Source organism: Triticum urartu, chromosome 4A (genome assembly GCF_056163025.1).
Source record: "Triticum urartu cultivar PI428250 chromosome 4A, HENAU_Tu73, whole genome shotgun sequence".
NCBI classification, from domain to species: Eukaryota; Viridiplantae; Streptophyta; class Magnoliopsida; order Poales; family Poaceae; genus Triticum; species Triticum urartu.
The window spans coordinates 17,526,717-17,538,931 of NC_141876.1; the positions used below are offsets into that span (position 1 = coordinate 17,526,717).

The window sequence follows — 12,215 nt, forward strand, 5'->3', positions numbered from 1 at the left end:
TATTTATGACCTGCGTGTCAACATAAACGTCATGTAATTACTTTACTTTATTGCTAACCGTTAGCTGTAGAAGTAGAAGTAATAGTTGGCGAGACAACTTCATGAAGACACGATGATGGAGATCATGATGATGGAGATCATGGTGTCATGCCGGTGACGATGATGATCATGGAGCCCCGAAGATGGAGATCAAAAGGAGCAATATGATATTGGCCATATCATGTCACTATTTGATTGCATGTGATGTTTATCATGTTTATACATCTTATTTGCTTAGAACGACGGTAGTAAATAAGATGATCCCTCATTACAATTTCAAGAATGTGTTCTCCCCTAACTGTGCACCGGTGCTAAAGTTCGTCGTTTCGAAGCACCACGTGATGATCGGGTGTGATAGATCCTTACGTTCACATACAACGGGTGTAAGACAGTTTTACACATGCAAAACACTTAGGGTTAACTTGACGAGCCTAGCATGTACAGACATGGCCTCGGAACACAAGAGACCGAAAGGTCGAGCATGAGTCGTATGGTAGATACGATCAACATGAAGATGTTCACCGATGTTGACTAGTCCGTCTCACGTGATGATCGGACACGGCCTAGTTGACTCGGATCATGTAATCACTCAGATGACTAGAGGGATGTCTATCTGAGTGGGAGTTCATAAGATGAACTTAATTATCCTGAACATAGTCAAAAGGTCTTTGCAAATTATGTCGTAGCTTGCGCTTTAGTTCTACTGTTTAGATATGTTCCTAGAAAAAATTAGTTGAAAGTTGATAGTAGCAATTATGCAGACTAGGTCCGTAAACTGAGGATTGTCCTCATTGCTTCTTAGAAGGCTTATGTCCTTAATGCACCGCTCAGTGTGCTGAACCTTGAACGTTGTCTGTGGACGTTGCGAACATCTGACATACACATTTTGATAACTACGTGATAGTTCAGTTAAACGGTTTAGAATTGAGGCACCGAAAACGTTTTAAAACGTCGCGAAACATATGAGATGTTTTGAGGACTAAAATTGGGATTTCAGGCTCGTGCCCACGTCAAGAGGTATAAGACCTCCGACGATTTTCTTAGCCTACAAACTAAGGGAGAAGAGCTCAATTGTTGGGCTTGTGCTCAGATTGTCTGAGTACAACAATCGCTTGAATCGAGTGGGAGTTGATCTTCCAGATGAAATAGTGATGGTTCTCCGAAGTCAATTACCACCAAGCTGCTAGAGCTTCATGATGAACTATGATATATCAGGGACATATATGATGATCCTTGAGATATTCGCGATGTTTGACACCGCGAAAGTAGAAATCAAGAAGGAGCATCAATTGTTGATGGTTGGTGAAACCACTAGTTTCAAGAAGGGCAAGGGAACAAAGGGATACTTCATGAAACGGCAATTCAGCTGCTGCTCTAGTGAAGAAACCCAAGGTTGAACCCAAACCCGAGACTGAGTGCTTCTGTAATAAGGGGAACAGCCACTGGAGCAGAATTACCCTAGATACTTGGTAGATGAGAAGGCTGGCAAGGTTGATAGAAGTATATTGGATATACATTGTGTTAATGTGTACTTTACTAGTACTCCTAGTAGCACCAGGGTATTAGATACCGGTTCAGTTGCTAAGTGTTAGTAACTCGAAATAAAAGCTACGGAATAAACGGAGACTAGCTAAAGGTGAGCTGGCGATAAGTGTTGGAAGTTTTTCCCAAGCTTGATGTGATCAAGCATCGCACGCTCCCTCTACCATCGAGATAGGTGTTTGCGTTGAGCATAGACATGATTGGATTACGTCTATCGCAATACGGTTATTCATTTAAGGAGAATAATGGTTACTCTGTTTATTTGAATAATACCTTCAATGGTCTTACGCCTAAAATGAATGGTTATTTGAATCTCGATCGTAGTGATACACATGTTCATGCCAAAAGATATAAGGTAGTAATGATAGTACCACCTACTTGTGGCACTGCCACTTAAGTCATATCGGTATAAAACGCATGAAGAAGCTCTATGTTGATGGATCTTTGGGCTCACTCGTTTTTGAAAAGTTTGAGACATGCGAACCATGTCTATTGGTGTATATGCATGAAGAAACTCCATGCAGATGGATCGTTTGGACTCACTTGATTTTGAATCACTTGAGGCATGCAAATCATACCACATGGGCAAGATGACTGAAAGCCTCGTTTTCAGTAAAATGGAACTAGAAAGCAACTTGTTGGAAGTAATACATTTTGATGTGTGCAGTCCAATGAGTGCTGAGGCGTGTAGTGGATATCGTTATGTTCTTACTTCACAGATGATTTGAGTAGATGTTGAGTATATTTACTTGATGAATCACGAGTTGAATTATTGAAAGGTTCAAGTAATTTCAGGGTGAAGTTGAAAGATCGTCGTGACAAGAGGATAAAAGATCTATGATATGATCATAGAGGTGAATATCTGAATCACGAGTTTGGCACAGAATTAAGACATTGTGGAAATTGTTTCACAACTGATACAGCCTGGAACACCATAGTGTGATGGTGTGTCCGAACATCATAACTGCACCCTATTGGATATGATGCATACCATGATGTCTCTTATCGAATTACCACGATAGTTTATGGGTTAGGCATTAGAGACAACCACATTCACTTTAAATAGGGCACCACGTAATTCCGATGAGATGACACCGTATGAACTATGGTTTAGAGAAACCTAAGCTGTCATTTCTTAAAAGTTTGGGGCTGCTTATGTGAAAAAGTTTCAGGCTGATAAGCTCGAAGCCAAAGCGGATAAATGCATCTTCATAGGACACCCCAAAACAGTTGGGTATACCTCCTGTCTCAGATCCGAAAGCAATAAGGGATTGTTTCAAGAATCGGGTCCTTTCTCGAGGAAAAGTTTCTCTCGAAAGAATTGAGTGGGGGAATGGTGGAGACTTGATGAGGTTATTGAACCGTCTCTTCAACTAGTGTGTGGCAGGGCACAGGGAGTTGTTCCTGTGGCACCTACACCAATTGAAGTGGAAGCTTATGATAGTGATCATGAAACTTCAGATCAAGTCACTTCCAAACCTCGTGGGATGACAAGGATGCGCACTACTTCAGAGTGGTACGTGATCCTGTCTTGGAAGTCATGTTGCTAGACAATAATGAACCTACGAGCTATGGAGAAGCGGTGGTGGGCCTGGATTCCGATAAATGGCTCGAGGCCATAAAATCCGAGAGAGGATCCATGTATGAAAACAAAGTGTAGACTTTGGCAGAACAGCTCGATGGTCGTAAGGCTGTTGAGTGCAGATGGATTTTAAAAGGAAGACGGACAATGATGGTAAATGTCACCATTAAAGAAAGCTCGACTTGTCGTTAAGATGTTTTCCGACAAGTTCAAGGAGTTGACTACGATGAGACTTTCTCACTCGTAGCGATGCTAAGAGTCTGTTGGAATTACATTAGCAATTACTGCATTATTTATGAAATCTTGCAGATAGGATGTCAAAACATTGTTTCCTCGACATTTATCTTGAGGAAAGGTTGTATGTGATACAATCGGAAGGTTTTGTCAATCCTGAAAGATGCTAATAAGTATGCAAAGCTCCAGCAATCCTTCTAAGGACTGGAGTAAGCATCTCCGAGTTGGAATGTATGCTTTGATGAGATGATCAAAGATTTTGGGTGTATACAAAGTTTATGAGAAACTTGTATTTCCAAAGAAGTGAGTGGGAGCACTATAGAATTTCTGATAAGTATATGTTGTTGACATATTATTGATCAGAAATGACGTAGAATTTCTGGAAAGCATATAGGGTTATTTGGAAAGTGTTTTTCAATGGAAAGCCTGGATTAAGCTACTTGAACATTAAGCATCAAGATCTATAAGGATAGATCAAAACGCTTAATGGTACTTTCAAATGAGCACATACCTTGACGTGATCTTGAAGGTGTTCAAGTTGGATCAGTCAAAGAAGGAGTTCTTGCCTGAGTTGTAAGGTATGAAGTTAAGACTTAAAGCTCGACCACGGCAGAATAGAGAGAAAGGACGAAGGTCGTCCCCTATGCTTAAGACGTAGGCTCTACAGTATGCTATGCTGTGTACCGCACCTGAAGTGTGCCTTGCCATGAGTCAGTCAAGGGGTACAAGAGTGATCCAGGAATGGATCATAGTACAGCGGTCAAAGTTATCCTTAGTAACTAGTGGACTAAGGAATTTTCTCGGTTATGGAGGTGATAAAGAGTTCGACGTAAAGAGTTACGACGATGCAAGCTTAACACCTATCCGGATAGCTCTGAGTAGAGATACCGGATACGTATAATGGAGCAACAATTTAGAATAACTCCAAGTAGAACAGTTATTTGAAATGGCTTCAAATAGAGCGTGGTAGCTGCATCTAGGAGATGACATAAAGATTTGTAAAGCACACACGGATCTGAAAGGTTCAGACCCGTTGACTAAAACCTCTCTCACAAGCAACATGATCAAAACCAGAACTCATTGAGTGTTAATCACATAGTGATGTGAACTAGATTATTGACTTTAGTAAACTCTTTGGATGTTGGTTACATGGCGATGTGACCTGTGAGTGTTAATCACATGGCGATGTGAACTAGATTATTGACTCTAGTGCAAGTGGGAGACTGTTGGAAATATGCTCTAGAGGCAATAATAAATTAGTTATTATTATATTTCCTTGTTCATGATAATCGTTTATTATCCATGCTAGAATTGTATTGATAGGAAACTCAGATACATGTGTGGATACATAGACAACACCATGTCCCTAGTAAGCCTCTAGTTGACTAGCTCGTTGATCAATAGATGGTTACGGTTTCCTAACCATGGACATTGGATGTCATTGATAACGGGATCACATCATTGGGAGAATGATGTGATGGACAAGACCCAATCCTAAGCCTAGCACAAGATCATGTAGTTCGTATGCTAAAGCTTTTCTAATGTCAAGTATCATTTCCTTAGACCATGAGATTGTGCAACTCCCGGATACCGTAGGAGTGCTTTGGGTGTGCCAAACATCACAACGTAACTGGGTGGCTATAAAGGTACACTACAGGTATCTCCGAAAGTGTCTGTTGGGTTGGCACGAATCGAGACTGGGATTTGTCACTCCGTGTAAACGGAGAGGTATCTCTGGGCCCACTCGGTCAGACATCATCATAATGTGCACAATGTGATCAAGGAGTTGATCACGGGATGATGTGTTACGAAACGAGTAAAGAGACTTGCCGGTAACGAGATTGAACAAGGTAACGGGATACCGACGATCGAATCTCGGGCAAGTACAATACCGCTAGACAAAGGGAATTGTATACGGGATTGATTAAGTCCTTGACATCGTGGTTCATCCGATGAGATCATCGTGGAACATGTGGGAGCCAACATGGGTATCCAGATCCAGCTGTTGGTTATTGGCCGGAGAGGTGTCTCGGTCATGTCTGCATGGTTCCCGAACCCGTAGGGTCTACACACTTAAGGTTCGATAACGCTAGGGTTATAAAGGAAGTTTGTATGTGGTTACCGAATGTTGTTCGGAGTCCCGGATGAGATCCTGGACGTCACGAGGAGTTCCGGAATGGTCTGGAGGTAAAGATTTATATATGGGAAGTCCTGTTTTGGTCACCGGAAGAGTTTCCGGGTTTATCGGTAACGTACCGGGACCACCGGGAGGGTCCCGGGGGTCCACCAAGTGGGGCCACATGCCCCGGAGGCTTGCATGGGCCAAGGGTGGTGAGGGACCAGCCCCTAAGTGGGCTGGTGCGCCTCCCACAAGGCCCAAGGCGCAGCAAAGGAGGAGAGAGGGGAAACCCTAGGCTTTGATGGGCCTAAGGCCCACCCTAGGGGGCGCCCCCTCTCTCCCCCTCTTGGCCGCCTCCCCTTTCCCATCTAGGGCTGCCGCCCCCCTAGGGGTGGGAACCCTAGAGGGGGCGCACCCTCCTCCCTCTCCCCTATATATAGTGAGGCCTGGGGCTGCCCATGACACGCGATCTGATCTCTACCTGATGGTGCAGCCCTCCCTCTCTTTCTCCTCATATCTCGCGGTGCTTGGCGAAGCCCTGCAGGATTGCCACGCTCCTCCATCACCACCACGCCGTTGTGCTGCTGCTGGATGGAGTCTTCCTCAACCTCTCCCTCTCTCCTTGCTGGATCAAGGCATGGGAGACGTCACCGGGCTGTACGTGTGTTGAACGCGGAGGTGCCGTCCGTTCGGCACTAGGATCATCGGTGATTTGGATCACGACGAGTACGACTCCATCAACCCCGTTCTCTTGAACGCTTCCGCTTAGCGATCTACAAGGGTATGTAGATGCACTCTTCTTCCCCTCGTTGCTAGATTACTCCATAGATTGATCTTGGTGATGCGTAGAAAATTTTGAATTTCTGCTACGTTACCCAACACTAAACACATCGAGATTAACATTCATTTTGTTCGCGAGAAGGTGGCTCTCGGACAGGTTTAGGTCCTTCACGTTCCTACTACAGCTCAATTTGCTGACATATTTTACAAAAGGCATGGCTACTACACAGTTTCAAAACATTCGATTTAGTCTCAACATCGTCGAGCCTCCCGTTGATCCCGTGGGGGATGTTAGACTATTACTTGGATCTCAACTTAATTAGGAGTCCTAGTTGTTTTGTAATAGCAGTCCTAGTCGTTTTGTAATAGCCTTAGTCGGTTGTACCCTCCTATCTTTACCTAATAATAAAGCAAATTGGGTTTCTTTCGTCCGTCATGGCATTTTTTTGAAAAGTCCTTCTGTTTCAGAGAATTCAACCCGCAGTCTTGTTTTAAGTTAAAACAAATCGTTATTTTGTATTTTACACAAAAGTCTCTGTCTTTTCTTGAAATCAACCCGCGGATCATATTTAAGTCAACCAAATGCTTTTTAAAATCATCCATATCTTTTAAGCCGTAACTCCGATTTGAACATGTTATATATGAAATTTGATTAGAAAAATATGTAGAATATGAATATGAGATTATTTTTACCTGTTAATTATTTTTAAATATTATTTTGAAATATATTTGAGTCAAACAAAATGATTTTCTAAATTATCTGTATCTTTTAAACCGTAACTTCGATTTTAACATATTATATATGAAATTTTATTAGAAAAATGTGTGGAGTCTAAATATGATGTTAATTTTACCTGTTAAATATTTTTTAAATATTGTTATGAAAGCAAACTTATAATTTATAGCGCAAGATTCGTTTTTTTCATACCGGTAGCGATCCGGATTGCAAATAAACACCCAACTATAACCATATACAGAAAAGAGAACATCGATAACTACACATGCATACCTCTGAAAAATGTCGCAGGGGAAAACAACAGATTTCTCATCGCGAGAGTGAGAGAAAGCGAGCGAGAGGGAGAGGGAGGAGAGAGGGAGAGAGAGACGCCTTAGGATTAACCATATTCAACACACGTTTTTTGTTGTTTTGTGTGGACACCGAGGCCATCGCCGGCGAGGGTGAGAAGGAGGATAAGCGGCAACACAAATATGATGCCTCGCAAAAATAAAGGAGATGGACCTATTGTGGTCTTGAGTGATGATTGTTGAATTAAGAGTGTGTGTTATGTTTTCTCTCCCGTTGCAACGCACGGACTCTTTTGCTAGTATAATCTCATGTATGTGGCTGCAATTATCAATAAACATAGTTCTATTCAATCTTACAGAAGAGATCAACTTATAAGGTGGCCAGGCAGGTCTCATGTGATGTTGTGAAGTACTACAAACACAGGTTTAAAAAAAGTTACAAAGCCACATAACATTGAAATATATACACATAGCGTGTGTGCTCGCGTGAACTGCGACTTGTACAATCATTATGTTTTTGGTGTGCATGCACATTATGTTTTTGGTAAGAGTAACGTCTCCAATCTTTGGTTCTAGCTTGCCCAGTAGCCATCCTACCGACCTTCAAGGTTTGTGATGGTCAGCTCGGCGTTGCCGGATGTGTCCTCCTGCACGTTCAGAAGGTCCGTCAGAGAGCTCACAGGCATGCAAACCACCGGCCGAAGCGGCCGTCCCGGCACTTGTTGGTGCGACAACATGGATATTACGGCAACCATTTGCGGTCGTTGGGTCGGGCTCTCCTGAACGCACAGTAGCCCTATCTGGATGCACGTCGCGGCCTGCTCTAGCTCGGTCGGGCTACAACCGCCCCGCACGGCTGGGTCAAGGAGCTCGAGGCTCTTGTTTTCTTCAAATAGCCCCCATGCCTGCAAAAAGATTATTATGCTTGTCAATGCCATTGTGGGATTCAAACAAACGTGGTTGGGACTTTGGCCGTCTTGGCATGGTATTTTGAGTTCGGATGAAATTTATAAAATCACACAAAACTCACTTTTACTATTTTGTACAGTTGCAAGAGGCAATTGACTTCTTACATGAGCAATGAGGTTGAAACTTCGTTGGTTCCTCCTGCTACTAATGATCTCCAGCAACAGCACACCGAAGCTATACACGTCCTGCATGAACGATACCATGCCGTCCATCGCATACTCAGGTGACATGTAACCACTGCAGCCACACATGGGCATCATACAAAATCAGTTAAGGAACCCATCGTGGGTACACTAGAAAAGAAACAAAGAGTCGATGTAACTATAAATACTTGTCCACTGTTTGTGTTATATAAAGTTTGCAGTTCTTACTATGTCCCAACAATCCTTTCCGTGACCTGATGGTCGCCGATGCTGCTGAACAGCTTGGCGATTCCAAAATCCGATATCTTGGCCACCATCTCCCGGTCGAGGAGAACGTTGGCCGCCTTGAGATCTCGGTGGATCATCGTGTGCCTCGAGTCCTGGTGAAGGTAGAGAAGCCCTCTGGCAATGCCGAAGATGATGTCCATCCTAGTCTTCCAGCTCAAGGTGGCGTGTCTCCTTGGATCTGTTGGCGAATTCGCACAATTGTATTTCTCATCATAAATGGTAGTAACTGGTATACTGCAGCCAGTCAAGACATGTCATACGTACCAAAAATGAAGGTGTCCAAGCTCTTGTTGCTCATGTACTCGTAGACCAGTATCCTCTCAGAGTGGTGGATGCAGTAGCCGAGCAGGCGTACGAGGTTGCGGTGCTGTAGCTTGGCGATCAGGTTCACCTCGTTCCTGAACTCCTTCAGACCTTGCACTCTATTCCCTGCTGACAGCTTCTTCACTGCAACTTCTTGGCCATCTACCATTTGACCCTGATAAAGAAATCCAGTTAATCAATCCACATGTTGTCTATGCGAGCATAGGAAATTTTCAGTCTGATTTCACATGGGTTTTACAAGCATTATCACCTTGTATACAGTGCCGAAGCCACCACACCCTATTTCATTTTTGGCGCAGAATCCGTCGGTGGCGGCTTTAAGGGTTTCGAGATGGTACGCTGGACACTCGCCTCTCACGATGTGATCAAACTCGGTGACTGGAAAATGGAGCAAGAAGCCATAATACATGAGCAGTAGATCGAGCAAGTAGTAGTTTCAGGTTATCCTCTTGAAACGAATTCACCATGGACTCTTGACTCACTTTGCTTATTGCGCTGCCGGATCTTTCTCCAGATCAGGAGGCCAAGTGATAGCAGAAGCAATGCAAATGTTGTTATCACCGCAGCGACGACCATGACGAGCTTGTTGGTCTTGGTTGTCCCTGAATTAAGATGCAGGAGTAGTGTAAACGCGTGAAAATTGTGTACTCTTAAGCCATTGTACTAGTGTATGGTGCATCATAACGTGTGAGCTTAACATGTTTGTCTTGGTATAGGCTTGACAAGGTCCTTACCTCCAGGGACAGAAATATCAATATGTTAATGAACAAAAAGTCTGATTTCTTGACTTCAACCAAAAATTACAACATGATTTTTTTTGTTTAACTGGTGACTCAAAAAGTCTGATTTCATGACTTCAATTGAAAGTTACAGCATGAATTATTTTTGTCTAATTGGTATCTGAAGTCGCGCCAAAGGAGTTAGAATATCCCTACTCCGGCCAGTTCGTGGTGATGGTATTATCCATCGTTTCTGACCAAATGTATGTGAAATAAGTTGTGCCATCTTTATAGAAAGACCCCACTCCACTCCACTCCACATTTGCAGAAAACCCCTAAGTCTAACCCCACCTCATCCTGATAGATAATATAAATTGATGTAAAAAAAAAGATAATGTGAATGCCATGATTCTGGAACTCGAATCAACACTTACAAAATAACATTTTGTTCATGAACAAAAAAGCCAGATTTCATGATTTCAACCAATAGTTATGAGATGAATTGTTTTTTGTTTAACTGGTAGCTCAAAAAGTCCGATTTCTTGACTTCAACTGAAAGATACAACATGTTTTGTTTTGCCTAATTGGTAACTCAAGTCAAGGTAAAGAAGAAGTTGTCTCTAATCCTAGCAGTTTGTGCTGATAGTGTGTCTGTCATCCATCATTCTGAGCATGTGAAATAAGCTATTGCATTTCTTTTATAAAAAGGCACCCAACCACTCCCCTACCTCATCAGAACAGGTAAGATGAATTGTTGAAAAAAAAAACAGATAAGGTGAATAAAATTTGGATGAAATTGATCTGGTTCTAGCGATCCATGCTGAGGAGTGTAGAGTGTTTAATTACCTAGGCCAAGTTCAGACATTGCCAGCTTGACGAACAGATCCTGGCCGTCGTCGCCTAAGCGCGTGTCCATGAGCTCGCCGAACCACTGTATGCACCCGGTCCCGCCGCCACGGATGTCCGACGCGGCGTACGCCGTGCAGTAGCAGTTGGACAGGCACCTCCGGCCGCACTCCGCGAGCGAGGCGCCGGCGTCCACGCTGCTGTTGTGCGTCTCCGGCAGCTTCACACCGCGCAGCACGTAGAAACCGTCATCGCCGCACTGAAGCGGCGTGCTGCGGGCGCACCCGCCGGACGAGTTCCGCATGCGCCACTCCGCCGGCGACCTCGGCAGGAACCCCCTGATGCATCCGCACAGCACGGCGCCGACGGCGTTGCACACGCCGAACGGGCCGCACGCGCCGTAGACGTCGCACTGGTCCCTCGGCACCGACCAGAAAACGCTCCACGCGAGCGTCGCGGGGTTCCAGACCATGCGCTGCACCTCGCCGGACTCGGTCAGGACCATGCGGGACACCGGCGAGCCGACGCGGTCGCGGTACACGTACGACACCTCGTCGGCGGTGTGGGTGAACTGGAATTCGACAAGGTCCTCGAAGGTGGTCATGCCTGGGCAGCCGCTGAACCGCACCCCGTTCCACGGGCCCGTCCGGTACGTCTTGCGCCCCTTCCTCCAGACGTGCAGCTCCGGCGAGCCCCGCGTGTCCATCACGTAACGGAAGTCGCCGGTCGACGGGTCATCGGCGCCGCGCCACGACGAGGCGGACCACACCGCGCCGGTCCGGAGGTCCTGCCCGGCCCACGACCCTGAGAGGAACGTGTTGGTCGGGTGGTCGAAGCTTTGCCACACCACGACGCCGGCCGCGTCCGCGAGCACCAGGTTGCCGTCGTCGCGGAGCTGCGCTACCACCGCGGCCGAGGAGTTGGACCACCAGATGGTCTCGTTATTGCTGGCGACGTCGAGGAGTACGAGGTCCCCTCGGCTGCTGAGCGTGACTACGCCGGAGGACGAGGTGTCGAGCGGGCGATCGCGGTTGGCGACCCAGAAGACGGCGTCCGGGGAGGCGGTGAACCAGATGCCGAGAAACCATTTGGTGTTGTTGGCGACGGAGAAGAGGCCGAGCAGGAAGGCGCCGCCGGGCGAGGCCAGCCTCTGGTCGCCGCCGATGGCCCTCCTCTGCGTCAACGTGCTGTCGGTGACGGCCGAGGCTGTGAGCAGCAGCACAGACAGAAAAGCGAGCAAGAGCCGGTGGTGGCTGAGGCTCTGGCTCATGATCTTGAGCGCGCGCCCGGTGAATTGAATACCGCCGCTTCACCGAGAGTAGGGGATTGCAGCAATGGTGGAGTGGATCTGTGCTCACGTTTTATACAAAGAGCAGTTATGGGCTGGGCTTATAGATTAGGATCGCTCTTGCATCGTCTCCTTCACCCTTATAAAAGTTTCACGCGCTAAAATAGTTTTAGCGCGTTATTGTAGCACTTTTAGCACGCCGGACTCAATATTAGTTTAGTAGATGCCCAAAAACCCACGTTCAAAAAACATGTAGTGTAAATTATGAAAAGCGTGCAATCCGGCGCCTAAAATTTACAACTTCTGATACCGCATT

The 12,215-nt window shown here is 45.5% G+C and overlaps 1 protein-coding gene across 3 annotated transcripts; it reads right to left on the reverse strand.

Moving 5' to 3' along the window:
- Positions 1 to 7,647: 7,647 nt before the first annotated feature.
- LOC125553419 (receptor-like serine/threonine-protein kinase SD1-8) lies at positions 7,648 to 12,014 on the reverse strand. Of its 3 annotated transcripts, none has more exons than XM_087517547.1 (8): positions 10,612 to 12,014; positions 9,529 to 9,648; positions 9,297 to 9,424; positions 8,987 to 9,200; positions 8,663 to 8,900; positions 8,396 to 8,528; positions 8,075 to 8,227; positions 7,648 to 7,969 (listed from the first exon to the last, which is right to left on the reverse strand). In XM_087517547.1, the coding sequence occupies exons 1-8, from the start codon at positions 11,879 to 11,881 to the stop codon at positions 7,916 to 7,918; spliced, it is 2,310 nt and encodes a 769-aa protein (XP_087373673.1). In that variant the 5' UTR covers positions 11,882 to 12,014; the 3' UTR covers positions 7,648 to 7,915. The 3 variants fall into 3 exon arrangements, with proteins under 3 accessions (XP_087373673.1, XP_087373672.1, XP_087373671.1); XM_087517546.1 differs by having other exon boundaries at positions 8,069 to 8,227; XM_087517545.1 differs by having other exon boundaries at positions 7,648 to 8,227.
- Positions 12,015 to 12,215: the final 201 nt, after the last annotated feature.

What these genes read in the sequence shown, in the direction of transcription:
- LOC125553419 (XM_087517545.1), bottom strand. Translation starts at nt 11,881, where the DNA reads ATGAGCCAGAGCCTCAGCCACCACCGGCTCTTGCTCGCTTTTCTGTCT. An exon ending in AATGTCTGAACTTGGCCTAG is followed by an intron (nt 9,649 to 10,611) that starts GTAATTAAACAC and finishes ATCTTAATTCAG; the next exon opens with GGACAACCAAGACCAACAAG. An exon ending in GTTTCAACCTCATTGCTCAT is followed by an intron (nt 8,228 to 8,395) that starts GTAAGAAGTCAA and finishes ATCTTTTTGCAG; the next exon opens with GCATGGGGGCTATTTGAAGA.